The following is an 18,088-nucleotide window of genomic DNA, read 5'->3' as shown; positions in this document are numbered from 1 at the left end:
AGGTAGTCTCTTTTAAAAGGTAATATTATAATTGTCTAAAGTTTACTTAAAATGATGAGATTTTTGTAAATAAATAGATAAACTTTACAAATATGAAGTGAGTGTATTACTTTTATAATTTTTTTTAGTACTATATCGACTCCGTTACAATGCAATATCTTTTCATAATTACTTTCTTTAACTAGCGAAGCACAAAAAATTAATATCACAACTTGAATCCACAATCTCATATAAAGTAACTTATGCGCCGGCAGAAGGGATGAGACGACTGGTGCACACCCGTGGGGCGGACCGGCCAGTCCATCTTAAAGTCCAACTACGAGCTTTTTAACTGCAACAACTTAAATATACGCTATTGGAGCTGGAATTACCGCGGCTGCTGGCACCAGACTTGCCTTCCAATGGATCCTCGTTAAGAGATTTAGATTGTACTCATTCCAATTACTAGACTTGATCGAGCCGGTATTGTTATTTATTGTCACTACTTCCCCGTGTCAGGATTGAATAATTTGTGCGCATGCTGCCTTTCTTGGATTTGGTAACCGTTTCTTAAGCTCCCTCTCCGAAATCAAACCCTAATTCCTAAATTCCGGTGTCACTAAATCACAAGATTCTTGACATATTACTTTTATAATTACTTGTATAATAAAAAATATTACGGAGTACAATGATATCTTTTCTCCCGGAGTATTACTTAATAAAATTTTACAGCAAAAGAGCTAAACCCACGTTGTTCCAACATGGAAAAAAGTTGCAATTAGATATATTTGGATACAGGAACAATTAAAGCCTGGTTTAAAAAAAAAAAAAAAAAAAAAAAAAAAAAGTACAATTAAAAGCTTGGTTACCAAAAAAGGGTACAATTAAAGCCAAATAGGAGCAAGGACAGTATGAGTGAATGAGAGGGGCCAAAACGCATCAACTTTGTTAATGCATAATATGCAGCAGCAGCATTCTAAGGCAAAATTAATAACAATTACATGAGACACAACTAGCATTTACTTGCTACCAGACTATAATTTATTTAGGTACCATCTCTGGTTCTCGAAAAAGCTTTGCTGTGAAACCTTGAAACACCTCAACAAATTCATAGAAAGGAATCATCATCATCATCATCATCATAGTATAAATTCCTGAGCTTCTCCAGATTTCATAAGAAAGCAAGGGTGGTGGGGTGAAAAACCAACTCTACTATGCAAGATAATGATGAGTGCAAGTGTTGAGTTTGCGTGTTCATGACATGTATACTTGAACACTTGCAGTCTTCACTGCCTGGCACACCGGGCAAATATCTATAAACTCTTCACAATCTGTACACAGACACAAGTGTCTGCACGACAATAACAACACCGACACTTGTTTATTCTTGCAAGCTTTGCAGCAGCTTAGCTGCTGCTGCTGCTGTTGCTGTTTTGAGGAGGGAACTTCCTGGTGGTTCGTAGTAGAGGCAGCATCATCTACCTCACACTCACCACACCCTTCCTTTACTTGTGTGATACCCTGGGCAGCTAGTTGCTGGATGTTATTCTTCAGGGCGTTCACAACTGACTCGTTATATTTTGCTCTGTAATGCCACGACTGAGCTTCCATAGCTACTTGCTTTATCTTCTCACCAAGTTCCTTGTTCTTCCGGTTCATGTTTTCTATTTCAACCTCTTTCTCATGTAGTTTTCTGCTAACTCCCTTTTCCAATGTATTCAGGAATGAAATTGTTTGTCTTTGACTCAACTCCTTCAATCCCTTACACAAATTATCACCCTGCTTGCGTCACAAACCCCATATCAGATTTTGCAAAATATATAAATTTATTCAACCTACAAAGGATGTACCAAATCTCTTACATTTATGATAAATTAACTACTCTAGTATAAACCACTGCAGGATATGCACATAAAGTATAATGACTTCACCTGGACTTTGATATAGCGATCCAAATCTTCTCTCTGGCGATCAATCTCATATTTAACATTATTGCCAAGTGAAAGAAATGCCGAGAGGACAGCTTTATTGTTTTCAGTAGCTGAAGTGATGGAGGAATTACGCTCTTCTTCCCCATAAGAAAGTTTAAGCCCAGTTGATACAGGATTTGGCTTCCAAATGTTTCCAGTTTGTCCCACTTCATCTTGACAGAAGTTGTTATTCAAGGATATCCGAAGCTTTTGCTGGCTAAAGTTTGGTTCAGCATCCCTTGCTCTTTTGGTAGGATGAACTGCGGCAGGTGGACATTCGTTTGCCACATAGCTTACGGGGTTAATGCTGCAGCCTATTGGAACTGCACCAGACAACCAAACTAATTACAGGTGACATAAAATAACCAAAGTGCAAATGGTTTATCACTTATCAGAGAACAAACAATGGAGATATAATAATCATTTATATCAAGGGCATGGACTGGGGAAAATGTGGCTCAGCTAGTGGACAAACATTAAAAATTAAGATGCTGTACGATATTGCTGGTAGTGTGTCTGAGTTGCAAGGCTGCCATTTGCTTCAAATAATATAGGTGGAATAGCTAAAGGTTTAATGTAAGACAAACTGGTTTTCATCTGATTTCTAACTATTGTTCCCATCAAATGGCAGCGAAACCAGCCTACTAATCATTAAAAAGAAAATGTAAGATGTCCAACTTGGATACGAGTTCCATTATACCCAGACTCTTCCCTCAGTGACTACCCCTTCCACATAAGGAAAATGGACCATCTATGATTCATTTGCTGTATACTTTTTAATGCTAATGAATTTGGAATCGCACAAGAACAGCAACATGAAAGAATGATGATAAAGTGAAATTAACAAAAGCCTGATTCAAGAGTAAATTGTCAAGGTAACTCACTTTCTCCAAATAATTGAAGCTGAGGCAAGGTATTCACATCATATTGAAGACTTCCCTCCACCAAGGGAGGCAATAAGGCATTACCGCTATTTCCTTCTCCAAACATATTCCTGAACCATTAGTGAACACAGCTTATAATTAATAATAATAACAAGAAGAAGAAGTTCATATGCGACTGCAATAATAAGCAAAACCAACAGAAATCCAATCCAATAAAGTAACAATAAAAACTTTGACTTTGTTCGTTCAATTCACATCTTGACGAATAAAGCTATACTATCTTGACAGTACGATGTCAGAAATGCTTTTGATTAACATAGGAGGATCAATTAAAACGAGGCAATACTCACAGAGACACCAGATGAATTATTTGGATCCAAACAAAACAAACTAATCAATCAGAATGATGGGATCAAACAACAGAGAATTAGATATAAATACAAGAGATAAAAGTTCACATCTTCCAAATTAAGAAAATACCAACAAACAAAAATACAGCAACCATCTTAAAAATCATATATTCAACAATAGAAAGAAACTAACAACGGTTATGTTAGACAAACGGAACCATCCAGAGTACGCAAAGCTCAAAGACCACAAAGCAATAATTCATATCCATAATTCAAAAGAAAAAGGAAAAAAAAAAAAAAAACAAATCAAATACAATACAATGATAGGATCAACAAGTCAATGTAAAAGATAATAACACAAGCAAGAAAGAAAGAAATCCCAAGAACCCAAAATTAAGAATATACCAAAAATACAAAACAAATTTTGTATAAAAATCAAATCTTTCGTCAATGGAAATAAACTAAAAACAATGTATAATAGAGAAAAGGATACCTGTAGAAAGGGGGAGAATTGAAAGAAGTGTGAAGGAGAGATGGATCTGAGAAATGGGAAGGGGCTAAGAAAAACAAGGTGAAATAAAGAAAACAGTAGTAGAGATGAAGGAGAGGGGCATAATGATAGTGGGGATGTTAATGTTGTTGTTGTTGGGGAAAGAAAGGTTTGGGTTAAGAAAAGGGAATCCATTCGTTGGTTTTGATGAGAGAGAAAGACAGGAAGACAGACACCCCACTCTCCTCGTTGAAGAAATCTTTCCTCAATCCTCTTCATTCTTCATTGCGCAGTCCTCTCCCCTACTCCTACAATTATCAATGCTCTTCTCTCTCTATCTCTGGAATGGCAGCTTTCTTTTCGTTTTCCCACCACTAAATTATTCCTTGCGGTTACAATGTGCCTCCTTTGAATTGACTTAATTGGCCTTTTCCGTTGAATGTTTCAATCGGGTCCCCAACTCCCGTGATTCGGGTACCCTCCAAAAACCACATTTCCCCACACAATTACAATTTGCATTTTTATTTTCGCTCCAATCCTTACTCAATTCCACCCCCCCTTTAATGACTACTAAAAGACAGTTATCTTCAAATTCAATACAATTTGTTACAATCGACTAACATTACTTGTTCATAGGCCACATCTCCTAACAAGAGATTATATCTTATGCATGCATTAAATCCGCCTCCAATAGTGACCATGTATATATTCATGAAAATAGATTTGAATCATGCCCGGTTCATCGTAATTAAGTGACTAACAACTCTAAAATTTTGATTTATCTAATATTCAATAACTAAATTGATTTATTTTAAGATATTCCACTCCCCTCTTCACCAAACAAAAAATAATAAAAATAATTTTAAGATCTCATATTATTAGCATTAGATCTTATATTATTTTTGTATAAATAATAGGAGAATTATCTCATAGTAAAATTAACCAAATTTACAAAAACTCATCATCAATTAATATAAATAAATGATGAGTTGTCACATTTTATGATGGATAATTAGTTGAATAGGATGGGCAAGAAAGAAGGGCAAAAGGGTAAATAAATGAAAGATAGGAGATATATGGGTGGATTAAGCTAGGAAGGAGTAATTGTGTTGTGTATAGGTGGTTCAGTGGTCGATCGGTTCAAAGTGAATGAGCTAAAATAAGTGAACAACCTAAGAGAGAAAGAGAGAGAAAAAAAAAAAAAAAAAGGTATAAGAAAGGCATCAAATTCCTTTTTTTTTTCGGAAAAAAATGTATATAATAGTAAATTATAGGAATTACACATAATGTAAGAGCGGGCCTCCCTCCTCCACACATAAGACCATCATGATGTGCAACTTTGACTTTTTCTCATAGTTTTTATTACGTCGCCAATGACCTTGTGATCTAGTGGCATGAAGTGACGCTCTTATATGGGAGATCATGGAGTTTGAGCCCTAGTGAAGGCGGTATTAACTCTTTGTAAAAAAAAAGTTTATATCATCTTCTTGAGTCTTGGCCTTATATTTTTACCGGTCAAAAAGTTGAAAATGAAAAAAATTATAAAAATGAGTGAAACAAAACAAATTGGGTCATTTATATGTAATGTAACTAACTCTAAATCATATTAGGAAAACGATTAAATCATCATCACATCACTATAATATAATGGATATAGCAACAATACATGTTTGATCTACAATATGATGTCAAAACAATATAATAAGCTTTAAAAAATAGACATGGACCTAATGGAGTGTTGTTTAAGTTATATTTAAAAAAAAATAAAAAAATCTTAGTATAAAAAGTGAAATGCATGTAATTGAACAAAACGTAAGTTTTTGGGTATGAGCTAGCTAGGTTGGTTAATTAGTTACTAAATAAATAAATAAATAAAAGGTAGATTTAATCAAAATATGTAAAGTAAAAACAATACACACAAAAAGCATTTCAATTCAGTTGTGTATAGTAGATGAATACAATGGACAAGCTAAGCAAAGCATTTATGTATATATGTGCAGTGTGTGGCTTAGAGGTAGCGCGCTAGCAATGCCACTACATACTCTTCCATTTTCATAGCCTATCTTGGCCTGCAACTTCAATTCTCGTTTTCTCCAGATTTTATTGGTTTGCTGTTGCCTTGCTAGCTGCTTCATTCGCTTATAATGAAAGGTGCACCTTCTTAATTAATTCTCTCTCTATAAGACCTCACCCTACCTCTTCAAATTGATTTTACATACATACATATTGCTACTTTAATTTATCAGTTAGTTATTCTTGTCAATGAAATAAAACTGCACTCACAACCTAATGGTGTACAATGAGTAAACCGGCCTATGATAATAATATTTTTTAGATTAAGATGTAATATTTTACAACAAGTATACGGTGGTATACAAATTTATAAATTGTTATACTTTATGAGGTATTTATTTATTATTTTTATTTGATTGGGCGGGGGAGGGGGTGCATAAGCCTCACATACACATATGAATTGAAGTTGTTGGTTCATGCATATATTATGCACCATAACTAATTACTCCCACACTTTTGTAAGTTTGTTCATGCAAAAGTTGCCTAGCTGCTACAAACTCACCTCCTAATTAGTTAGCAAAGTCGGAAACACTAACTTCAATTTATTTGAAAATCATTATTACTATATAAATATATATATATATATATATATATATTAGTGTTCCGTACGCATAGTACCATTCATACATGCATACCATGTTCAAAAAATTAAAGCATTTGAAAGGAAAGGAAAGGAGGTTGGAAATGGGCAAAATTTGTACAGGCCGGTTTGTTAGTTTATGCTTGTGGATCAAGCATCAAGCATGTTCGGTTTCCTGTACTAGTGCATAAGGCAAAAGGGAATGGGATAGCAGGATCCTTCCTCCGTGGGCCTATTCAAGAAACCGACACCATAGATTGTAGGTCCACCCCGGCCTTATTATAAAGTTATAAACTAATCATGCTATGCCTGTCCCACTTGGGGTAAATTTACATTTGTGAATTCAAAATGAATTTTATTACATATACTCTCAAATTCTATTTTCTCAATTTTACTCTATTATGTGACAAATAAGGATTGAATATTTTCATTACGTGAATCCTAGGATAAGTGCCTATATAAAGAATTTGTGAGAAAAAGTAAAAGTTGGGGGTAAGAAATGAGAGTCTATGTAATATTTTACTTTGAAATTATTTTAAGTTTCAATACATTTAAAACAAAGCATGCATATATATATTTTCATATTTAATTGAAGTGATTAAGGGGCCGGGCATGCTTATTGTGTATTGCTTCATGCTTAGCTTGTAAGGAGTATAAGTATAACAATCATATACTCACATCTACTTGATCATTTGCATTGCTTTATGGATCTATCGGAAAATAATGATAAAGCATATTATGGGTTTTTGTTAGGATAATTCAATTAAGTTTTTTGTCAAACAAAATATGTTTATAAAATTGAATTGGTCAGAACAAAAGTAAGGCATAACTTATTCCTTTACATATTTATTATACATGCAATGTATGATGTATCCACCAAGATATGATTCTCCCATGAGCTGCAGTGGCCGCAGAGTTCAGAGCAACACAAATTGTGCATGTAAAAGTAATTGAGTGATGGGCGGTCCCCCTATCTGGGGTAGTGCATTTGAAATTTGGAATATCAAGAAACTAAAAAAGATCAGAGCTGATGAATAAAGCTGCTAATGCTACCACCAAAAGAAGATATATATATTCTCCAAGCCTTTGGAATTGTACTTTTATATCTGCATGAGCATATGGAGATGGCTGTTTAATTTCATATCATAGACTGCTGCATGAAGACCAGCTGGCTGGGAGAACCGAATTTAATTTTTTTTTTTTAAAAAAAAAACCATCAGAAAATTATTAGTAAAAAAAACAAAAAGACAAAAACATATTGGGCTCAAAGAAGAAAACCACACTATTACCCTCCGATCTCCCTTAAGACTTAAGTATTTTATGTAGTTTGGCTTTAGTGTTTTTGTCCTGCAATCTGCAAAGCAAAGAAGCAAAGCATCTCCTCCCTCTTACACATTGCCTTGCTTTACCTTGCAAGCATCCCAACTTTTCTTTGCGTACAATTAAGAATTTGCCCTCCATCTTTAACCCAAACCCTTTTAATTTTGTTGCCATGCCATTATTTTACTGTGCAAATACATTCTCAAAGTTTAGAATCTCTGCTTGCTTCCACCCATCATTGTGGCTCCATTACTTCATCCCACTCTTCTTCATTTCGATCTTAATTGTTATTTTTCAGCATCCCAAACTGCTTACAGTAGTTATTTCAGTTATATAACGTTTAGCGTTTCTCCTGTTTCTGCACATGAATTTTCCATAACATACATGCTTTGCCCTCTTTCTGGGATGGTGTTCGTTTGAACTTTGTTAAACAAAACAAGAAATTTCTTGTCTTGCCTCAATTTTTTTGTTTCTTGAATTCTTTCATACCTGGCCTCCTCAGTGGAGAATTTTTGGAGGAGATTTTTATATTTTTTTATAGCATGAGTTTGTTCACAGGCTCACCAAAGAGTACATGGCAGCCAGTGACGACTGGTGATACAACCACCTCAAGTTACTGGCTAAGCTGGAGGGTGTTGCTCTGCTGCTTTTGGATTTTAATGTCAATGGTTTTTGCCTCTATTCTTATAACAAAGTATGAAGGTCCTCGTGGCGCAAAAAGTGGAAGCAGAGATAGGCAGCAGCAGCAGCAAGAGTCCCCTGGCCCTGGGCCGGGAATGTTGTATGAAGATGAAGTTTGGCGGCCATGCCTCAAAAATGTGCATCCTGGATGGCTGCTTGGATACAGAATTTTCGCTTTCCTTGTTCTTCTCTTAATGCTAATCCTAAATGTTACAGTAGATGGTGGGCTCATTTTCTACTTCTATACTCAGTAAGTTGTAATGTTTCTGCCTGCAATCTATATCATATCCATCTCAATAAGCCTTGGAGATGAGTTTTCAGTATTTTGACAAGTGATTTGGATTCTGAACATGCAGGTGGACATTCACATTAATTACCATCTATTTTGGGGTACATATATAATCCTCCTCACTCTACTTCTTCTTCTGCTGCTGCTTTAAATTGTATTTTGATTATGCAAATTATTTTGTTGTACAATGTAGCTTGGATCGCTGCTATCCATGTATGGGTGTTACCAATACCATAATAGAATCAGCAGTGAAACTCATAATGAGAGGTTTGATTCTGAATATGGATCTGGGAGATCATCTACATATGCTGAACATTCCACCACTTCAAATGCTATAAAACATTCCACAGCACCTCATGAACCAAATAGAAAAGTTGCAGACTTCTGGGGCTATGTTTTTCAAATTATTTTCCAGGTAAGCAAGCCTCAATGGACCATTTGGCTGGCTGCTTCTTTTTTTCTCTACTTTCCACCATATTGCCAATACTTACCCTTCTTTCTTGTCAACAGATGAATGCTGGAGCTGTAACGCTTACAGATTGTGTGTTTTGGTTTGTTCTTGTACCATATCTGACCATCAAAGGCTACAATTTGAATTTTGTAAGTATGAGAAGTATACTATTTAATTTGATGTAGGGGTTCTCTTTGATTATATATATATATATATATATAATGTCTTTTTATTGCAGTTGATCATAAACATGCATACAATCAATGTTGTTTTTCTGCTTGGTGACACTGCACTGAATTGCCTGGTAAGTTATGATCAATTCCATCTCCAACGTAACTTAATTTCATGTTTCGATCAATTCCTTTAATTTGATGATTCATGAGCTAAACTAAAGTTTGTATTTTCAGCGGTTCCCTTGGTTTCGAATTGGATATTTCTTTCTATGGACAGCTGTTTATGTCATTTTCCAGTGGGCTGTCCACGCCTGCATTGCGATTTGGTAAACTATTCTGATCTGTTTGTTATCTTTCCCATTCATCATGTATATATGTTAGTTAGTATAGTAGATGGTGATGATTTTAACTCTAAAACATTTTATCTTTCCACACAGGTGGCCATACCCATTCCTTGATTTATCTTCTCCATTTGCTCCTTTATGGTATTCATCGGTGGCGCTGATGCACATACCATGCTATGGCATTTTTGTTCTGGTAATCAAGCTCAAACACCATTTGCTATCCAAATGGTTTCCTCACTCTTATCAGTGTGCAAGATAATGGTTGAAGAAGAAGAAGAAGAAGAAACATACTCACTCATTAATGCTCAACAGCCACCGAGTTGCCAAATAGAATTCGCAGGGGACGGCTTTCAATTCTCTTTGGAGGAAAGCAACATCATTATTATTTCGTGCTTTGTGATCTTCACAGAGGAGAAGAATATGACTCTTCAATTATGGAAACAGAAATGTAAAAGTGATTTGTAGTGATAATAATATTTGAACCTCATAAGAAAAGACAGTAAAGTTTTTGTTTGTAGGAATTATTAGGATATACATACAACACAAGAATCAAAGTCTGTATTTACTATTTACACTTGAGGAGCTGAGGGCATTCTCAAAACAAATACATACAATTAATTTAATACCCGGCCTATTTTTCTGGGTTTTTTCTTTTTATATAAACAGTGAAGTTCCAGTTTGGTTTGGTAACTGGTAAGTAGGGGAAATATTCTCCAAACCGACGTTCAAGGCAGTCCAAGTCCTCCTAATCCGTCGTGGAAAGCAACTAGTCAAAACAAAGGTAAAAGAAAGGAAGAGCATCTATTACTCACTTTGTTGATGAAATGACTCATCACCAGCATCTCTTTTACCCATTTATTTATCTTCTATTCTAAGTTGGGATGGGATGATACAGAGCTTGCTTTTTTGAACCACAAGTCTGGGCTGGAATCCTACACTGTCCTCTCTGTTCTTTTGACTGGACCGCTCTGCCTCTTTCTTAGCTCATCATATCGCACAAGTCGCTACACTCTAATGGACTATTATTATTATACGGAGTATTTATTTAGTTATAATCTCACATCATCAAAATGCATTGCATGCGCTTGGATAACTTGCAAAGGTCTTTTCACTTTGGTTTTAAGCTAAAAAGCACCATGTGGCTTGAATAAAACAACCACATGTTTTATCCCAAAAATGATTCCTTGTATGAAAATTTGGTATATCTATCTAGCCTGCCTCTAGGATAGGGATGACAAACAAAGTTCAAAAAGAGAACTAAAACCAACCTAACAAAAAATAATAATACTACTTGAGCTCTCAAAAGGACGGAGGAGGAGGAGGAGGTAGAGAATTTTGGTATTACAACATTCTGTTAGTCCCTCGCCTTCCTCATCTTTTCATTTCCTCCTTTAGTATCCTGCATTCCTGCCCTGCCGGATCTAATGAAATGGATGGCATCACTCAATCTTTTTGCCCAAATGACCTTCAAGCCTCTCAATCGCGGCACCAACTCCACTCTTCACTTCTTTGCTGTCATCAGTCTGGGGAAAAGCATCATATTTCCCTTCATTTGCTGCTTTCTCTACAAGCTTCAGGTGAAGCCAACCTGAAGAACGAATATGCTTCACTTACTAATTAACACAATCACCCAAAAGGAACTAGGAAACAAAATTTGTGCCCAACACCATATAACTCATTCTTCTTAACCAGATCATCTATGCATCCAAGGCGTACATTAATATTTTACCAACCTAAATATTAGTAATCCATAAAAGTGACTTCTTGAATAAATGTAGTAAAAACCTCCCTCATCTTTTTTCATTTGTTTCTCAGCTCAACCAAATTTGGTTTGGTTTTACAGAAAATTAAAATCAAAAATCAAAAAGTGGTAGCAAGTAACTAAGAAAAATATTCTATAGCAAACAAAGCATAAACACCTTTGAAATCACAGTTTAGCTGATAAGCCATACAGTGGCTTATATTTGTGCTTCATATATGCTTATTTTTGCTTAAATGTTAGGGGAAGGATGGCGGAACAATGCTTAATTTGGTGTGTTTTTTTTTTATTGAAGGAAGGAAAGATTGGGCAAAGGCATAAACAAGCATGGAAGGAGAACAATTGTAGAAGATAATGAGGTGCAAAACAAGGATTAAGGGAGTGAAGCTGGAATGCGGAGAGCAATGGGGTGGTCACGAGACGTGAGGTGCTAGACCAGGTTACAGTTCCTGGGGATCACTCTGGCAGTCACACCATGAATGCCAGCGTGAACCCCAGGATCCGAGGCCTGGTCCAGGAGGTCAAGATTGACCTCACGCCATGAGGTCAATTGTGAACTCCTGGGCTCTTGCACCTGCTCAGCATGATCACGATGGAAGTCACACCGTGACCTCCATCGTGACCACGTGTCTAGTAGCAATCCTGAGTAAGTTATTTTGGCACGGATATGAAGTACAAATAGCAAGAGGCGGTTATTTTAACTTCACTTTTCATTCTCAGATTCTCTCTCTAGGTTCTCTTTCATAGAAACTCTCCCAAACACTTTTACTTTGTAATCCATCAACATTATTGAAGATCTAGAGGAAGAATTCAACTTGTAATTGCTTCTCAATTTTCAGATTTGATCTTCCGATTTCCATGATCAAAGCTAAGTTCTTCTCTTTAATTTTAGCACTTTCTTTTTGTTGTGATTGCAATGTTCCTTATTTCAATTGAATCTTTGATTTACATTTCTAGCATGAGTAGCTAAACTTCTCTAGGGATTTGGATTGAACTCCTTTGTCATCAAAATTCCCATCAAATTCCTTCCATGGTAACACTGTCTGAATTCTGAAAGGTATTTAATTAGTTCTCTCATGCAACCCAATCCTCTTATTTTCACAACTAGATAGAAATAAGTCATATTGAAGCAAAGGTTGAGGTCTAGGAAGTAGGAATAGATATAGCTGCAATTGTTCCTTAATGATAGCTGCTAAAACATCTAAAATATGTGAAATGTATATAGAGTCCATGACATGACTGGGTGACACACTGGTGGTATAGAATTCAAGGGAATCCATAAGAGCATCACTACTATAAGGATCAGAGTTATTGTGAAAAGAAACACTGTTTAAATGAATAGGCAGCTAATGATGAAACAAGTGTGGCCAGAATTATTACCGAGAGGAAAGCAAACTACAGCACCCAAAGCAGAACCCAAAATAACATTTCTTGCACGCCAATAGAGTGACCCTGGCACTGGAAATACAAAAGTAAAATGAGTTAAGATGAAGGAAAGCACAGAAAAGACATTTGATTCTAAAAACTTATTCTACTTACTAATTAGACCAAATGCTGCAGCAGTAGCAGATCCAGCTCCAACAACATTATATACATCATGCACCCCACGTTTTTCAGCAAGAAGATTCTGCAAACCATAGAATGCAGCAGTGAACATCCCGAGGCGTACACCACCAACTATTGAGCCACGAGTGACTCGTATAAATCTTTTCTCCATAGCATCTCTCATCAGGCGATGCTGTTCACGCTTATCTGATGTGCTTCCAAGCTTCAACATTACCTCTGCATCCTTGCTCTGTCAAAAGATGGAAATATGATCATAGTAATCACAAATCATTGCAAGAAAAGAGTTGACAAAAGATTTTCCCAGAGTGCATACTTACAACAGAGGCAGCTGCCTCCTTGCTACCCCCATATAACATGCCAGCAAATACCCCAATAACAGTAGCAGTGCCCCAATTGACGGTTCCTGGCATTCTTGGACTTCTCTGACCAAAAAAAAAAAAAGTATGATGCTTTAACATTACAAAATGAATGAATTCCATTCAGAGTTAAAGGAAAATCCAATCATCTTTTGTTCAATGTTAAAGAAATAAGCTACCCACTGTAGAGTTTTTAAAAGAGCGTTGACAACACATAAGTTGTACTCAGAACAATCAGTGATCTTGCACCAGCTTAAGGATGCAAGACTAAAATAGATATATGCACTGCGCGTGTAAAATCCACGAATCAAAGAGTATCTCCTACCTTCAACGGGGATCTCACATCGTTAATTGCCAAAAAGACGCGACTTTTGCATTCAGCACTAGCAACCCATTAGATATTTCTACTATTCCCAGTTGTCAACTTCCAGGGAGGGGTAAGAAATTGATAAATTTTGTTATAGCTCAAAACTTAATTTGATCAAATTTCCCTAAAATTGAGCTCAGTATTCACAACAGAGTATGGAATTACTAGATTATGGAAATATATATATATATATATATATATATATATAAAGTGATGTAGATTGCAAAAATGGAAAAAGATTCGGAAGCTGCTAGTACAGATAGACAAATAGAGAGAGAAACTCACATAAAGGACGTCTGCTTCTTGGGATTTCTCGGGGGCATCCATAATCTAAAATGGTGAGTCAATTCGTTAAGAAGACGAAGCAAACTAGCGTTATGAAAACAGAGAAGGAGAAAGCGGTGGGGGTGGGAGGCACAGAGCAGCTGGTTCGCGAGACACCTACGAGGCAAGAGCTGCAATTCTGCAAAGCTCCCGGCCCGCCCGGCGTTCCATCAACTCCTTTTGTTTTCTTTTTTCTTCTATTCTCTCTTTGGGCTAAGATTTTAGAACATGCAGAAATGATACCAAACTAATGGGCCTGACTTTTAAGTTACCAGGCCGATGATGTTTTCATATTTGGGTTTTGAGAAAATTTTACTTGACCATAAAGAAAGCTAGCCTAGCAAACATATTTACAATCATTATTGCTTACGGTTAAAAACATATAAAATATATTATTTTATTTTAAAGTTTTTATTATTTTAACATATAAAATACATTATATATTATTCTCACTCATAAAATATATTATTATAACACAAAAATATATTATTCTAATTTATAAATACATTATTTTATCTCATAAATTTTATTATTTTAACACGTATAAATACATTATTCTAATTCATAAAATAAATTATCTTACCCTAAAATGTTATCCTTGAGCAAGAAATTTTTTGTCATGCTCCTGTGCTCCACACAATAATTTAACATCATCATCATCGTGTCTTCCTTGAGTTCCTTCAAGGTAAGCCTCGCCTGCCGCGCGCTGCCACTCTCCAAAAGCAACTAAAGCAAAGCACAAAGCTCAAAAAAGTCAGCTAAATCTTCTTAAAGAAACTATAATGGCTCCCGAAAGGAGAAACAAAAACTTATTATAAAATCCACTCAGATTCTTCAACCCGGCCATAATGGAATAAAGTTCCTGGCAGGCAAGCTGGTCCCTTAAATAATCGAATCTTAACCGGCCATTTTTTAAACACCTCAAGCAAAGTATCATTATTTCCATTCCCAGTCGTATACTATATAAAAGAAAATATCTGTCCAGGTTAGCTTTCATATATTTAATTTGGCCTGGTCAGTACAAGAACAACTGACTAAATTAAGGGAAAAAAAAAACTACGCAAACATAAGCTTTTGCGCAGTAAAATTTTTTCACGTGCACACACATATTTCTTGCTTGCAGTTGCTGCTTTTCTTCTTCATCTTCCAATCTTCGATCAATTCCTTAGCTTGCCAGTATGGTATAGCTTCTTCAATTCAATTCTTCCGATAAATCGATCCAAATAAAACGTACGTTCTCTTAGCTAGCTAAGCTAAGCTAAGCCAGCTGGCCTAATGGATTTGGTGTTCTTCTCTACTGTTATTGTTTTCCTGCAACTGCTACTACACATGGTAGTTTCCACCCAATCCAATAATGGCGGGCATGCATATAGTTGTAGATCCTATTGTGGGAACTTGACGGTTGACTACCCGTTCGCCCTGCAATCAGGATGTGGGCACCCCGGATATCGGGACCTATTGTTTTGCATCAATGATGTCCTAATGCTCCATATTACCTCCGGCTCCTATCGCGTCTTGGACATAGACTACGCCTACCAATCCCTGGCCCTCGACGATCCTCACATGTCAACGTGCGGCGCAATCGTGCTGGGCCGCCGAGGCAACGGCTTTGTGGTTGAGCCGTGGCGGGCCACATACCTCCAGCCCACCTCCGACAACGTCTTCATGCTCCTAGGTTGCTCCGCTGAGTCCCCACTGTTCCAAGGTTTTCCCGGGAAGCACTTGCCTTGCCGGAACGTTTCCGGCATGGGGTGTGAAGACTACTACGGGTGTCCGGGGTGGAACATCATTGGGCCAGCAGCAAAGAGCAGGACGGGGCACCCGGTATACGGGTCGGGCCCTCCAGAATGTTGCGCAGTGGCATTTGAAACGATAAAGGCTATAAACTTGAGCAAGCTTGATTGCCAAGGATATAGTAGTGCATATAGTGTTGCACCCTTGAGAGTGAGTGGGGCGGATGAGTGGTCGTATGGGATCAGAGTGAAGTTCTCTGTGCAAGGGGATGACATTTTTTGTAAAGCCTGTGAAGCAACCGGTGGATCCTGTGGATATGAAGTTGGTGATTATACCAATGTGTGCATGTGTGCCACCTGGAATTCTACATCAAATTGTGATAATTCAGGTAATTAATTAAGTTTTTTTAGTATTACTGATTTATGTTATAGGACAGTATCTGTTTATATATAATTAATATTCATTCATTAGTCCCGCCCAATATCGAATCTAACCTAAGTGTACTTTCTGCAGCAGCTGCAATTCAGTCGGCTTCCAGTACTAGAGAAACATGGTCCTTAGTGGATGTTCTAGCAGCCGGTATGGCCAGCTTGCTTTTTGACCACGATTTGCTTTCTAGCTAGCTAGCTTCAATGCCTCAACACCTGCAACTTATTAATGTTTTTTTTTTTTTTTTTTGCAGGACTACTTGCCTTTGCATTTTTCTTGAGAATTCCAAATAATGTTGCGTGGTAGTATAGGTGCTTCAATTCAGACTCAACTTGCATTGTGGATTTGTGGTTCCCCGATCCGATCAAACGTAACCCAATTAAGCTCATAGGATTTACTTCTTGAGTGGTTCAAATTAAATAAAATGGATGTGCTTATCATAACATACTATGAATATAGATATTGCACGCACAAATTTGGGCTCAGATCAAGTTCTTCGTTGGATGGACAGATTACTTTCTTGAGCATTTAGGGAAGAGGTAGGAAAATTGTATGTGTTGTTGGTTTCCCATGTTTTGGATTGTAAGTATCAAATTTTCAGTACTTTTAATTTGGTTAGTAACCAAATGAAAGAAAAAAAAAAAAACGAGTTGGTTCATACATCATTGCCTAAGCTAGTTTAAGATCACCCCATATTTAAATATATTCGTGACACTTTAATCCGCTTTAGATTAAAATTAATACTTGTTGCTCAAGTCTATGTGTTTGTATGTATATGTGCAATCACACAAGAATACATATTATCCTTTTCAATAATATTGATAATACTACACAAAAGTTAATCAAAATTGACCATCTAAACATAGTTTCAATCACACAATTTATCAAATTTGACTTAAACAGCTTCTTTTTAAAAAAATTCCATTGTCATCTTACATTTTTATTATACAAAAGAAAAACTTTAATGGATCAATGGATCATACCTTATAAAATATACAATCACACAATATAAGTCACTTAACTTGGGCCATTGTTATATCGTGCGCCCCAAAAAAATCTCTGTTTCGTATGTACAGAATTGTACCGTAGAATACACATACATAAACTCCTATCATAATACACGTAAACTCTTACATATAATACACTTAAACGCTTAACATAATACGCATGAACTCTTAACATAATATGCATGAACTCTTAACATAAAATTGTAACGGAATTGGACAGACGAAACGAATGTTCTTCGCGTTAATTCTACCAACTTATAGAAACGACGTCGTTTTGGCCTTTTGGGTCAAATCGTGCAGTGGGCACACATGCACACAACGATATAATTTGCCTAACTTGGTTACTTGGGAGCTGAGGTAATATGAGATAAAATGGACCAATTCAAGGAAGGCCCAAACTTTTGATGGGCTACCCTTGTCTGAAACGAAGTGGCCATTGTTAAAGCTTAATTAATTAGTTTAGCTCTCATGCATAACGCATACATATCCAAAGGTCTTTTCATAACATATATGTTAATGGCTAGCCAGCTAGTTAGCATGTGTCATCATCATCAATAGAATATAATTCATCATAATCTCCACCAATTCAAGTGTATATTATTATTCATAAACGTCTCAAACTAAAAAATTCTTATATATATTACATTGTTATCTAATCGTGAATAAATTCCTAGCCCAAAAACTGTTTTTGTGATATATATCATTTGGTTGTATATTACTGATCAATATATAAATTAAACTATATACATAGTGCACCTTGGTTCGGACCTGCTAATTATATATATGTGTAAAATCATAGTCAATATCACTTTATAATAATAATAATAATAATAATAATAATAATAATAATAATAATAATAATAATAATAATAATAATAATAATAATTATTATTATTATTATTATTATTATTATTATTATTATTGCGAAATAAGGAAAACATGATCATTCAACGGCTACTAGT

The 18,088-nt window shown here is 36.0% G+C and overlaps 4 protein-coding genes across 9 annotated transcripts; 2 read left to right on the top strand and 2 right to left on the bottom strand.

The window, feature by feature from the left end:
• Nucleotides 1-130: 130 nt before the first annotated feature.
• On the top strand, nucleotides 131-10,238 carry LOC109149293. Of its 3 annotated transcripts, none has more exons than XM_019296996.1 (8): nucleotides 131-143; nucleotides 7,991-8,577; nucleotides 8,684-8,717; nucleotides 8,810-9,031; nucleotides 9,127-9,216; nucleotides 9,306-9,371; nucleotides 9,475-9,566; nucleotides 9,678-10,238. In XM_019296996.1, the coding sequence occupies exons 2-8, from the start codon at nucleotides 8,189-8,191 to the stop codon at nucleotides 9,841-9,843; spliced, it is 1,059 nt and encodes a 352-aa protein (XP_019152541.1). In that variant the 5' UTR covers nucleotides 131-143; nucleotides 7,991-8,188; the 3' UTR covers nucleotides 9,844-10,238. The 3 variants fall into 3 exon arrangements, with proteins under 3 accessions (XP_019152541.1, XP_019152542.1, XP_019152540.1); XM_019296997.1 differs by lacking the exon at nucleotides 131-143 and adding an exon at nucleotides 5,709-5,824 and having other exon boundaries at nucleotides 8,205-8,577; XM_019296995.1 differs by lacking the exon at nucleotides 131-143 and having other exon boundaries at nucleotides 7,562-8,577.
• On the bottom strand, nucleotides 859-4,047 carry LOC109149294 (probable BOI-related E3 ubiquitin-protein ligase 2). Its single transcript, XM_019296998.1, has 4 exons — nucleotides 3,677-4,047; nucleotides 2,834-2,943; nucleotides 1,911-2,272; nucleotides 859-1,758 (listed from the first exon to the last, which is right to left on the bottom strand). The coding sequence occupies exons 2-4, from the start codon at nucleotides 2,937-2,939 to the stop codon at nucleotides 1,234-1,236; spliced, it is 993 nt and encodes a 330-aa protein (XP_019152543.1). The 5' UTR covers nucleotides 2,940-2,943; nucleotides 3,677-4,047; the 3' UTR covers nucleotides 859-1,233.
• A 463-nt stretch (nucleotides 10,239-10,701) lies between the features above and the next one.
• On the bottom strand, nucleotides 10,702-14,147 carry LOC109149297. 3 transcript variants are annotated; one of them, XM_019297004.1, is made up of 6 exons: nucleotides 13,918-14,147; nucleotides 13,449-13,550; nucleotides 13,227-13,326; nucleotides 12,883-13,138; nucleotides 12,724-12,801; nucleotides 10,702-11,172 (listed from the first exon to the last, which is right to left on the bottom strand). In XM_019297004.1, the coding sequence occupies exons 1-6, from the start codon at nucleotides 13,953-13,955 to the stop codon at nucleotides 11,024-11,026; spliced, it is 723 nt and encodes a 240-aa protein (XP_019152549.1). In that variant the 5' UTR covers nucleotides 13,956-14,147; the 3' UTR covers nucleotides 10,702-11,023. The 3 variants fall into 3 exon arrangements, with proteins under 3 accessions (XP_019152549.1, XP_019152551.1, XP_019152550.1); XM_019297006.1 differs by lacking the exon at nucleotides 13,449-13,550 and having other exon boundaries at nucleotides 13,918-14,145; XM_019297005.1 differs by lacking the exon at nucleotides 13,449-13,550 and having other exon boundaries at nucleotides 13,227-13,331; nucleotides 13,918-14,143.
• Nucleotides 14,148-14,946: 799 nt separating this feature from the next.
• On the top strand, nucleotides 14,947-16,765 carry LOC109149295. Of its 2 annotated transcripts, none has more exons than XM_019297000.1 (3): nucleotides 14,947-16,078; nucleotides 16,207-16,269; nucleotides 16,373-16,765. In XM_019297000.1, exons 1-3 carry the CDS (start codon nucleotides 15,232-15,234, stop codon nucleotides 16,423-16,425), a joined length of 963 nt encoding a protein of 320 aa, XP_019152545.1. In that variant the 5' UTR covers nucleotides 14,947-15,231; the 3' UTR covers nucleotides 16,426-16,765. The 2 variants fall into 2 exon arrangements, with proteins under 2 accessions (XP_019152545.1, XP_019152544.1); XM_019296999.1 differs by having other exon boundaries at nucleotides 14,949-16,078; nucleotides 16,204-16,269.
• The last annotated feature ends 1,323 nt before the right edge of the window (nucleotides 16,766-18,088 follow it).

This window comes from Ipomoea nil, unplaced genomic scaffold (assembly GCF_001879475.1).
Source record: "Ipomoea nil cultivar Tokyo-kokei standard unplaced genomic scaffold, Asagao_1.1 scaffold2159, whole genome shotgun sequence".
Taxonomy (NCBI): domain Eukaryota; kingdom Viridiplantae; phylum Streptophyta; class Magnoliopsida; order Solanales; family Convolvulaceae; genus Ipomoea; species Ipomoea nil.
The sequence above is the reverse complement of the archived record's forward strand: the minus strand, read 5'-3'. Positions and strand labels throughout refer to the sequence as shown.